At 44.1% G+C, this 11,881-nt stretch overlaps 2 protein-coding genes across 5 annotated transcripts; one reads left to right on the top strand and one right to left on the bottom strand.

Moving 5' to 3' along the window:
* The first annotated feature begins 6,860 nt into the window (after positions 1–6,860).
* On the top strand, positions 6,861–8,748 carry LOC119354231. 4 transcript variants are annotated; one of them, XM_037620944.1, is made up of 4 exons: positions 6,861–7,099; positions 7,349–7,421; positions 7,656–7,990; positions 8,081–8,748. In XM_037620944.1, exons 3-4 carry the CDS (start codon positions 7,778–7,780, stop codon positions 8,612–8,614), a joined length of 747 nt encoding a protein of 248 aa, XP_037476841.1. In that variant the 5' UTR covers positions 6,861–7,099; positions 7,349–7,421; positions 7,656–7,777; the 3' UTR covers positions 8,615–8,748. The 4 variants fall into 4 exon arrangements, with proteins under 4 accessions (XP_037476841.1, XP_037476840.1, XP_037476843.1 ...); XM_037620943.1 differs by having other exon boundaries at positions 7,635–7,990; XM_037620946.1 differs by having other exon boundaries at positions 6,861–7,421.
* A 326-nt stretch (positions 8,749–9,074) lies between these two features.
* LOC119357789 (pentatricopeptide repeat-containing protein CRP1, chloroplastic) lies at positions 9,075–11,879 on the bottom strand (the record flags this gene model as incomplete). Its single annotated transcript, XM_037624621.1, has 5 exons — positions 9,075–9,464; positions 9,573–9,759; positions 10,034–10,105; positions 10,231–10,383; positions 10,740–11,879. Coding segments are annotated over 4 exons (1,476 nt in total), but the record flags the coding sequence as incomplete, so codon positions are not given.
* Between the last annotated feature and the right edge of the window lie 2 nt (positions 11,880–11,881).

Here is an 11,881-nt window from a genome sequence, read left to right as displayed (position 1 = left end):
TATGCTGTCTCTCCTCTAGTGGTGTTATGTGAACGTCGACTACATGACACTTCACCATTATTTGGGCCTAGAGGAAGGCATTGGGAAGTAATAAGTAGATGATGGGTTGCTAGAGTGACAGAAGCTTAAACCCTAGTTTATGCGTTGCTTCATAAGGGGCTGATTTGGATCCATATGTTTCATGCTATGGTTAGGTTTACCTTAATACTTCTTGCAGATGCTTGCAATAGGGGTTAATCATAAGTGGGATGCTTGTCCAAATAAGGGCAGCACCCAAGCACCGGTCCACCCACATATCAAATTATCAAAGTACCGAACGCGAATCATATGAACATGATGAAAACTAGCTTGACGATAATTCCCATGTGTCCTCGGGAGCACTTTTCTCTGTATAAGAGTTTGTCCAGGCTTGTCCTTTGCTACAAAAAGGATTGGGCCACCTTGCTGCACTTTATTTACTTTTGTTACTTGTTGCTCATTACAAATTATCCTATCACAAAACTATCTGTTACATATAATTTCAGTGCTTGCAGAGAATACCTTGCTGAAAACCGCTTATCATTTCCTTCTGCTCCTCATTGGGTTCGACACTCTTACTTATCGAAAGGACTATGATAGATCCCCTATACTTGTGGGTCATCATGTTGCGCCTGAAGAAACTGTCAGGCCAGCTGAAGCTTCTGCCGCTGAGCCTGAAGTAAATGAGCCAATTCCCTCTGCTCCTCCTGCACCTACACCACGTCCAATTCTTCCTTCTGCATTAGATGTGAAGAAGATCAAGGCTGTGGAGCGTGCAGCTGTGAAGAAAAGGAAAGCATCAACTTCATCAGATTCTTTAGCTCCGAAGAAGATGGAGCCATTGACTAGCTCTTTTGACAATCCAATTGATGTTGTTCCTGTCTCATCCATGCCATCAAAGGACCTTGTTCCTTTTGATGAAGAATATGAGATCCTAAGTGGATCTGATGATGACATTCCTTCTGTTGCTTCGTCAGAGCAGTTGGATGAAGAAATTGAACCGGATGGAATCCCTTCAAGCCTAATAGTCTCATCGCCCATGCCTCAATTCACTGCTGAAGAGGCCAACGTTGAGGAAAAGAGTGAAGAAGAAGATGTGGACATTGGGTGCACAACTCCAGTATTGAACGATGACTTTTGGGAAAGTCAGCACCCCAATTCTCGTCCGTTCACACCCCTTCAACAAATTCCTCAGTCCCGTGTGAATACTGAAATACAGATGGGATCTGAAGAACCTCATGCCACACCGTCTGTCCACGAAGAGATTCCAGCCACTAGCGGTGAAGAAAATATTAATGAAGAATTGAAGACCCAGGCTGCCACTGAAGAAGAAGCTGAAATTCCTCAGCCTGTGGATCCTGAGATTGCTATTCCTGAGGAGGTGATGCAATTGATCGATACCCCTCAGCCCAAGCCAAAGGATCCCTTCTCGAAGAAGCAAAAATTCAAGGCTGATGACTTCTTCGACGAGCATGTGTTCTTCACAGACTATAATCCTTATGACTCTGCTCGTCTTAGAAGGAAGCGCTTCTAGACTGCCAGCCAAGCAAATTTTTATTTTTCACTGCTCTTTAACAAGGACAAAGTCTTCGACCATGAGCATATTCCTCACGTGGACATGGAATCACTGCCTTGCTTCACCCTAGTCCTCAGTGTGCTTCATGATGCATGACTGCTCAACTTTTGCACAGATATTTACGATTGGAATGAAGAGCTCATTCTTCAATTCTATGCAACTATGCATGTCACTGGAGATGCTGATGATATCAAATCTTGGGTATTGGCCTGGATGACAGAAAACACTCACTACAAAGCACCGGCCTCTGAATTACTTCACGCCCTGCCAATCAGTCCTCCCCTTGAATGAGCTCGTTGCCTGTACCATGAGCCTGAACTCACTGCCCATTACATGCAAGTGCTAATGAAGCCTCTGAAGCCCAGTCAAGCCCCAAGGACCAAATTCCTCGTGAAGGAATTGCTATATGTGCCAAGAATAGTCTATCGCATTCTGACGAAGACTTTGAGTCCTATCAAAGGCCACGACTCGACTGATGAAGAAGTCGTTGACATCATGAAGAATTTGCTGTTCAATATCATGCATGGCATTCCCGTCAACTATCATGATTTTTTCATGAGGACTCTGGCAAATGTTGCACTCTCTCCGTTTGAGTTGAAGCCTTACGCACCTTGGATTATGAGATTCCTCAGAATAAGGTCTTCACTCAACTACAAGGCTGATTTTCAGAATCACCTCAGCTACTTGCCCCCAATTGAAGTCCTCAAGCGGACATATTCCTCAGTTGATGAAAAGGGCAAGGCCGCTGCAGTTATAGATGAAGGCATTCGTCCATTGGATGGTCAGTTTCGCAAAGCTGCATCTTACTCCACCAATGATGACTCTGCCACTCATGATTCTGCCGCTAATGCTTCAAAGCCAAATCCTCAAGCCACAGCTCCCAGGGTGATGACTGACCGTGAGCTTCTTCTTAGTCTTCACCAGAAGGTGGATCGAAACCACAAATGGGTTAAGCGTCAGTTTGGTTCTATTTTTCACAACATGAATGCTACTCACAATGCAGTGAAGAAAAACCATTACTACCTCCATGAAGTCTTCGGTCGCACCTGGGCTATTCTGTCACATCTATATGGTGAAGAAGATCTGAAGCAAATGGGTCTCAAGGAGGACTTTGCCTGGTCTGAACCACCAGTGAAGAAATTCAAAAAGGTCAAGGTTCCTTCCTTGGTGGCCAGCTCATATTCTTCATCACGCGAAACCGATGAGCATGAAGACATGGACGACACTGCGGCAGGCCCTACAATAACAAACGACCCCAACAACGCTGGCGCTCCTCCATCAACTTGATATTCTTTAGGGGCGTTAGTCCTCATTTTTCGATCCTTTTGGTCATTCGATGACAAAGGGGGAGAAATTTGAGTTAGTCTTCAAGCGGGTCTACTTATATGGGCGTTTTTTTTGCTAAGTTACAACTCTCGTTCTTCTGAGACTTTATTCGATCGAGTTGTAAACTTAAACTCTATGGTGGTCTAATACTTTTGCTGAGATTTTCTGCATGCTTATTCCTCATTCATGTTAATGCACGCATGCTGAATTACATCAGTCACCATATTTCATCATGCATTTCAAATTCTTCATATTATATGTTAAATGCATGTATGAATTACAAGATATAGGAGGAGATCTCCATGATTCTACTCTTCAAGTGTGCATTGCTTCAAAAGCAAATTCCTCACTATGCACATCTTCAGGGGGAGTTCTTCTATATCTTGCAATCAAATTCCTCAATATCAGTACTTACACTTCATATGTTTATCCCCATTGAAAAGTTAACCTATATTGTCATCAATCACCAAAAAGGGGGAGATTGTAAGTGCATCTAGTGCCCCTTAGTGATTTTGGTGTATTGAAGACTTATAGGTTAAGGGACCAATGTGTTTATGAGTGTACACAGGTCTATAAGTCTATGAGGATTTTGATATTTACAGAGAAAGTCGACCCCTAAAAATGAATGTCTTCGACTGAAGACTTTGGATTTCTGAAGACTTTGAAAGTGAAGAAATTGGTGTGACCTTGAAGACTTGGTATTCATTCGAGGAACATGAAGCATGAAGACTTATGTTTTCGTAGTTTCATTTTCTCTTTCTTGAGTCATAGGAAACACCGTACTGTTAAAGGGGGTCGAGAAAATACTAAGGAAAAATTTCCACGTGATGCTCAACTCAAAATCCCACACCTACCAATCCCTTCAAGTGAAGCCATTGGAAATCTCATACAGCTCACTCAATTTCTTCAGTGACAAAGACAAAGTTCTTCTGGTCTCTGAGGAATTTGTTCTGACTGAGGAGTTAGGAATTCGCCAGTGCGGATTGCCTACACAATGAGGAACATGATAGCCCTGAGGAATTTGATACTCAAAATTCCGACTGTTGCTGTGCTACGCGCCAGCTGTCCCAAAATATCTACCCACCTAACGGTCATATCATTAAAGGGCATTTATGTCTTATCATGTCGGGATGCTCCCTAGGCTATAAATAGCCGCCCCCTACAACCACTAGCTGGTTGGCTGCTCCGAGAGAAACTGACACTTGTCATTTGAGAGCATCCCATCCTCCGAGGACTTTGAGTGAAAATCATCAAGTGAGGAAACCCAACCCAAACACCTACAAACCCAAAGTGATTGAGCATCACTGGAGAGATTGATCTTGCGTTGATCTGATGCTTGTTACCTTTGAAGACCGTGCTTCTTCCAAATGGTTAGGCATCATGGTCTAGAGCATCCAAGAGGAAATTGTGGATCACCGAGTGACCGAGTTTGTGAAGGTTTGGAAGTCACCTGAAGACTTACCACGAGTGATTGGGTGAGGTCTGTGTGACCTTAGCTCAAGGAGAATGCAGTGAGGACTGTGTGTCCTTAGGTTTAAATACCTAGCCGCTCCGACCAGACGTACAATTGTCACAGCAGTTGGAACTGGTCTACCAAATCATTGTCTTCACCGAGCTTACTAGTTCTATTTCCTCAACTCTTTCATTTCCTCATTTACTGTGTTGTGTGCTTGTTCATATCTATTTGAAGATTTTGACTGAAGACTTTCTCAATTTCCTCAGTTTAATTTCTTCAGTCTGTTTGTCTTCATCCTGTGTTATCCTGTGTTTACGCTTTCTGTACTCTGAGCTTGTCTTCATTTCATCATGATGACCATGCTTATGTTCTATTATGTTTACATCTAAGTACTTATTCCGCTGCAAGTAGTTCTTCGCTTAGGAATTTCCTCACCCTGAAATTCCTCAGTGAAGAATTCATAAAAATCGCCTATTCACCCCTCCTCTAGTCGATATAATGCACTTTCACATCTCCACTACCATCTTCTTTCTTTTGCCCAATGGTGTATTCCTCTTTACGAATTTGTATTATCCTACTAGGACATGCCAATTAATGGAACATTACCCTGTGATTTTTCATGTTGTCTCTATCATTTTTTACAGTTTGGATAATTTTCCTTGTCCTTGTGGCATCAATGATCTATACGATTGGTTTGAATCATATGTGTTGATATGGTGCCATTGCTTGTGCTACTGGGTGGGTGCATATGTACATTATATCAACACTCTAGATTAAGCAATATGTATGATGAAGGTGGGAGGGGAGGTAGAGTGACAAGAAACCACTATACAAACATTGGAACTGTACTATGTGGTATAGAGAGGACCTAAAGAACCTAAAGCTATGGTTGGATTTACCTTGGTAACTTTCAATTGCCAGGTGGGTTGCCCCATGAAGATTCAATCATAAGTGGCGTGTGAGTAAATGGTTCTGCAAAGTGTTGAGTATGTGCCTCTCCCACATATCAATTTGTAACAGTATGTGTATTGGTCATGTTGTCAAAGACAATTGCGTAGGGAAAATGCCACCACCTTATTTACCACTGCCCCTCTTGTTTTCTTTATTCACTTGCAATCATTATTACCTGCATCATTCCTTCTTTAATTTACTTGCACGCTTTACTGTCAGTACCCAACTTATCATTTACTTCCATCTAAGCGCATCTACTACGCTACACGCGGGCGGGTGCCCTAGCTGCCACCTAGGTTCGAATGGTCCCAAATCAGCACAACATGCTGCTTGCAGACCAAAGCTACATCCTGCATATGAGCCAACCTCCTCGTCTAGAAAAGCAGAAAAGAGATGGAAAAAGCAACATGGAAAGAGATGTCTTGCTTCTCCTCTTCTAATCTTGGAAACAAAGGAGTAAGAAATCGAAGAGAGAGATGAAAATGGAACCCACCAAAGATGATAGCTTGGGACCAGTGGGTTGGGCAGGTGCTAGATGAAGCCAGCGCCTCACCGTCTCATGCACTCACGGGGGGCATGGGGCAACACCAAGGTGTTGCCTCCATAACTCATGCTCTAATTAAAAAGAATCTTAGTAAAGTACATGCTAAAAGTGTATAGAAGTTTGTATCATAGGCATATATAGCTCGAGAGAATACGAAGTCTGCTTACTTGCTCCATTGGGGTTCGATACTCATTACTTCCATATCCATAAGTGCTACAATTTGTCCTTGCACTTGAGGGTAATCATGCTCTTTTCTGACACCATTGTCGTCGAGCATATCACTAAGTTGGGACTCTCGTTTGCATTTGTAGCTATCATTTTTAGTGTCTTGTAGCTACTATTTCTACTGCTCCTTGGATTTACATGGATAGCTGGATGTCAAACAGGTATGGACACGGTCAATGGGATTATATAGAAATGAGCATGGATCGGGTGGAGCTCTACCCATCCAAACCCGCCCGATTGCCATCCTAACCAACATAGTTAGCGCAGTCTAATCCATCTGCAAAATTTCATGCGAAAAACCCATTCCCAAAATCGAAATCCCCCAAAAACATGGATATTGCAAGGGTGGCTTCTCAACCATCCCCAAAACTTAAATCCCAATAAAAAATTGTTAGTGTCCTCTTTTTTTTTTGCATATATGGCTCTCATTTGAATTTCACTTCAAGAACAAAATATTAATGTTTCGAATGCATACATTTCAACAATATTGGAATATGTCAACTTTTCTATTAAAATTCAAAGTCAATAGTTCAGCAAAAAGCGGCCAAATGAGACTTGATTCATAAATCATGCACCCTCATTGCCACTACGACATCAATTTGGAATTTTAGAAGCCAAGATCTTTTCACGAGTGAGTTTTCAATTCTGAAAGCTAAGATCTCACGAAGACAGAAGATGGGGCAGACACGTCGACAATGAAAACCTCCATCACGACTCGATGCCGGTGGGCAGCATTACCTTTCTTTGTGGGCGCACTGGGGATGCGGGCATGGAAGGGAGAGGTCAGTTTTTTCACAGGAATTGGAGATGCCTTGTAATTCGTAATGACATTTCGGGATGTGGTATTAGAGTTGCCAGTTCCGCCCCCAATTCTGTGAGAATTAATCGACCACGTAAAAAAGAACAGATAATTCCGAGCCCAAACCCCTGGAATCCTGAGAATTGAATCCCTCCTCTTTCTCCGTCTCTCGGACGCTCGGCGGCGGCGGCGGCTCCAGTCCAGGTACCCTCCTTCCTCCCTCGTCTCCGGCAACGGGCAAACCGCTCACCAGCCACCCTCCAAACCATGCCTACGGCTGCTGTCCTAACTGTACCCCGACCCTCCTCCACCACCGCCGTCCACCGCAGCCCACAGCCACTGTGCTTACCTCCGGTGGCCCCAGGATGCGGATCTACTTCGCCTTGCTCGATGCTGGCTGCTTTGTCTCCGGTGTTGAATTTCTCAGAATGATTGAGGTGCTCCTTTGCGCAGGGTAACTGGCGCACGCCACTAGGGACAAATCAAGAAGCCAAACAGCAACACCGTGGAAGGTGCGAGTCATCAGGTATGCTCTATGCTGCAGATCTCATTTTGCTAGCTTAGTAGCTTAACACAAAATCAGTCCAACATTGCCAAGATTCAATGTTGAAGAAAGACGTAATGAGACAGTGATTTGTGACCTATGTTTATCAATTCTGTTTTCATCTTGAGTATCTCCAAAGCTTATAGCCAATCTCTGTCCATGGTTGACACTTCTCCTTGCGTTTCCTGAATCTAGCAAGTGTGATCTTGTGGTCAGATGGATTCAAGCAACGGGAAGAGGAAACACAGGGGTTACCTTATTTGGACAGACAAAATGGACCAGGCTCTCCTTGATGTTCTTGTCGAGCATCACAACAATGGCAATCATACAGCGAATGGATGGAAGCCACATGCATACTCGGCGTTGTGAAAAATGTGCGTGAGAAGTGCAATGTGGAGATCACAAGGGATCACGTGCTGTCGAGATGCAAGACCTTTGACAAGCATTGCAGTACCATCAGCAAGTTGCTCGCCCGTTCTGAGTTTGGATGGGATCGAAACAAGAAAATGATCGTGATTCACGATGAGGATGCTTGGAAAACGTACATTCAGGTGGGGTATACAAATTCGTCCGTATTGTTTCTTACTGGGATACGACGATTCTAGCTTATATATGGTTCACATTTGGTGATTATTTTACAGAAAAACAAAGCAGCTGCGTGCTACAAAAACAAAGTTATCAAGAATTGGGATGCGATAAGTCTAATATTCTCCAGAGATTATGCTACAAGCGAAGATGAGAGTGCAGGCGCTGAGAATGCCCAAGAAATGGCATTGAAGGGTGCTGAAGATGTCCGGGAGCTTATTCAAAATTCACCTTCAGCATCTGAACCTAGCAGTCAAGACCAGGGTGGAACGCCGACATCAATGCAACCCACTCTACAGAGCACGAGGAGGAAGAGGTTCAGAACAGATGATGCACTCTTTTGCATGTCTGGGAATATCAAGAATTCATTTCAGATATCTACGAAGCCAAATGAACCTCGAGAGGAACCAGCGAATGCATCTCCGAAGGAAATCTTTGCGGCACTTCAAGAGATACCAAACTTAGGACGGGGTGATCTGCTGAGGGCCTACTGTATTCTCACTAGCAGCAACCGCAAGTTTGAATCCCTTGTGGCACTTCCCATGGATATGAGGAAGGATTGGTTGATGTTGGAAATTGGCAGGAATTGAAGCTTAGTAGTTATGGCAGATTTATCAGTAGTCTTGTAGTATTAAACTAGCTTTGTCCAAGATATTTGCTACTGCAATGCCTGATGTTTAACTGTCCTACTTCTATCTATGCAAGTACTGAAGTCGCGTGTTTTGGATTCTGCCAAGCTTCCTAATTCAATGTCACTGCTGTATGTAACATTGTCAACACCAAGCGGGTGCATACAACTGTGTGTGCCCCGGTCACACGCTAACGCATGCCCTGAATTGCATAGAGCAAATACAGCGACATTGCATAGAGCAAGTACATGCAGAGAAAAAAGAAAAAGAAACCCACCAATCTAGATATTTCAACAAGTGACTGCATACAGAGCAAAATGAGTGAATCTACACTCTAAAGTATGTCTATATACATCCATATGTGGTAGTCCATTTGAAATCTCTAAAAAGGCAAATATTTAGGAACGGGGGGAGTAGTATGTAAATTTGACACACTGAAACTGGCATCCTTTCATCTTTTAATATTGCCCTACACAAACTCTACAAAAATGTACATCTGAATACAATTTGAAATTGGCCTGGAAATGTAATTCCACGTTACAATTCATCTCTCGGCACTGTACTGCTATCAGAGTTATGGGCCAATATTGGTTCCAAAAATTTCAATATGAATGTCTGAGGTCCCGACAGAGATTTTATGTATCTGCTTCCTATATCAAGTATTCAAGTCCCCCTCTCCTTTTGGTACATAGCCTTCCTTCCGGCGGCTGACCAAGATGTGCCTTTCTTCTCCTAAACAATTACGAAGACAACTGCATATATATCTCAGCTTAAAAAGCAGAGTCTATCTGTCAGGCAGATGGAGCTTCACCTGATGAAGATATAACAATTGAAATGTCAGCAAAAGTAAGATTTGGTATTAACTGCAAATCATCTACAACATAAGGCAAAATGGTAAATGCTGGAATTCAGTACCAACCTTCCATTGCGAGTTTAACAAGATCAACAGAGACATTGTGCTTCCATCAGTGATTAGTGACTTGTATCTAAATTGCCTATGCAACCCTTGTGTGTTTCATATATCTTAAAGCTGAACGCAGCATTGCTCTAGCTTTGCGGTCAGGGGCACATCCTGATGTAATCATTTCTTCGTAGATGACCGGAACCTGTTACATTATTAACAAACCACAAGGTCCACAACTTCAGATCACGGGTTTTCACTGCCAGGGCTTGCAGGTAATATCAAATAAACTAGTTTATTAACCATGATGCTGGTCTACTTATCTAAGAAGAGAAGGTTAGAATAGCATATCACACACAATTTGTTAGAACAATTGTAAGTAGCGCAGCATTGCCAGCATAATGAGCAGATAACATTTCGATCAAAGCTATCTATACCAGCATTGCAGTAAAGAACATTTTGAAGGAGTTTGTGCTTACCTTGTCGAACTGCTCTACACGGATTAGAGCTTTCATTAGTGTTGTGTATGTAATAACGTCAGGCTTAAAATCCTGAAATTTGATGGGCAAAATAAAGAAGTCTTTTCATGAGATTCAATTGCATAGATGACCAGCGGTTTAAGAGAAGTAATATGATGCAGCTCAAGATAACAAAATGAGCGCAAAACATCACTTACATTTTCCTTCATGAATTGAAGCACGGAGAATGCTTCAACAACCCTTCTATCCTCACCAAAGGCGTTAATCAATGAGTTGAGCACTACCGTGCTAGCCTCGAGTCCATCCGCTCTCATGGCCTTGACTACATTTAACGCATGGTCTGCTAAACCCTGGAAATGGTCCATCCATGAATTATGAGAAATAGAATGTTAAGTTGAATGACACATGTGTATTGCCACTGCAACAATCTTATCATATTGTATACCACTAACAAGTCAGGCAAATGAAAACAAAAGATCCAGAACATATAGAACTACAGATTCAAATGCATCATTAGATTATGCAGATTCTTGTTAGTAGAAAAGTGCTGGCTAGTATGAAACAATATTGTTAAGTGTACAATCAGCGACAGTTTTGCATCAACGTTATCAGAGATGGTTAGCTAGGGAACTAAGCAAATTGGCAAGGAACATTCATGGTCAATCATAAGCCATAACAAAAAATCCACACTAAAAACGTTCCATACCCTTTGCGCATATGCATTGACAAGGGCATGGTACATGGTGGGCGATGGCTTCAGTCCGTCAGCTTTCATCGCCTCAATGCAATCAATTGCCTCCTTGTACCTACCAGACCTCCCATACACATCCACAAGTGTAGTGTAGGTGATAATGTTGGGAACCAAGCCCTGTTCCTTCATCTCTGACATCATTGTTTCCACCCCCACCCATCGCTCTTGTTCACCAAGCAAATTGATCATGATGTTATATGTGGTCGTGCCTGGTGGGCAGTTACTTTCACGCATCTCCTTAAACAGCTCCATGGCGCGATCATGCCGCCCTCCCTTACAATGCGCATCAATAAGTGTGTTCCATGTGACAACATCCGGTTCAATCCCTTCTCCTCGCATCCGGTTAAACACATCCATGGCGTGCCCAAGGCAATTGTACTTCCCAAATGTATCTATCATGACATTGTAGAAATGCCGATCCGGCTGCACACCGCTTGCATGCATCTCACGTAGCACCGCAAATGCCTTCTGCCAATCCCCCCTGTCACGGAACCCCGCAAGGATCCGGCTGAACACATACGAGCTCGGTTTAACTCCGTCAGCTTCCATCTCCTTGAGCAGTATCCTTGCACTCTCCCATCTTCCAGCCCTCGTGTACGCGTCCACGAGCAAGCTGTAAGTGGCCTCATCGGGCGCAACCCCGCACTCTGACATTTCATCGAGCACGTGCTCAGCGTTCTTGAGCGACCCAATTTTGACATACCCTTTGAGCAGCGCGTTGTACGCGCGTGTCCTCGGTTTGATTTCCCCGGCAAGGAAGAATTCCAAGAATAGCGCTTCAGCCTCGGGCACGCGACCGGCGATGCCGAGCGCGGAGATGAGCGCGGTGACGGCATTGGAGCGTGGCGTGAGCCCGATGGCCTGCGCGGAGGCGAGGAGCTCGAGCGCTGCGTCCGGGAGCGCGGCCCGCGCGAAGGCGGAGATGAGGTCGGAGAAGAGCGGCGCGTCCGGCTCGAGGCGCGACTCCCTGAGGTCACCGAGGAGGCGCTCGAGGATGGCGGCGTCGGGCGGGTCCCGCGTGTTGAGCAGCGAGGCGAGGAGGTGCGAGTAGGAGGCGAGGTCCGGGAGGAAGTTGTGCTCGCGGATGAGCGCGAGGA

The sequence above is a fragment of the Triticum dicoccoides genome, chromosome 2A (genome assembly GCF_002162155.2).
Source record: "Triticum dicoccoides isolate Atlit2015 ecotype Zavitan chromosome 2A, WEW_v2.0, whole genome shotgun sequence".
In the NCBI taxonomy this organism is placed as follows: Eukaryota; Viridiplantae; Streptophyta; class Magnoliopsida; order Poales; family Poaceae; genus Triticum; species Triticum dicoccoides.
Note: the sequence above shows the minus strand (reverse complement) of the source record. Positions and strands in the feature narration are given on the sequence as shown.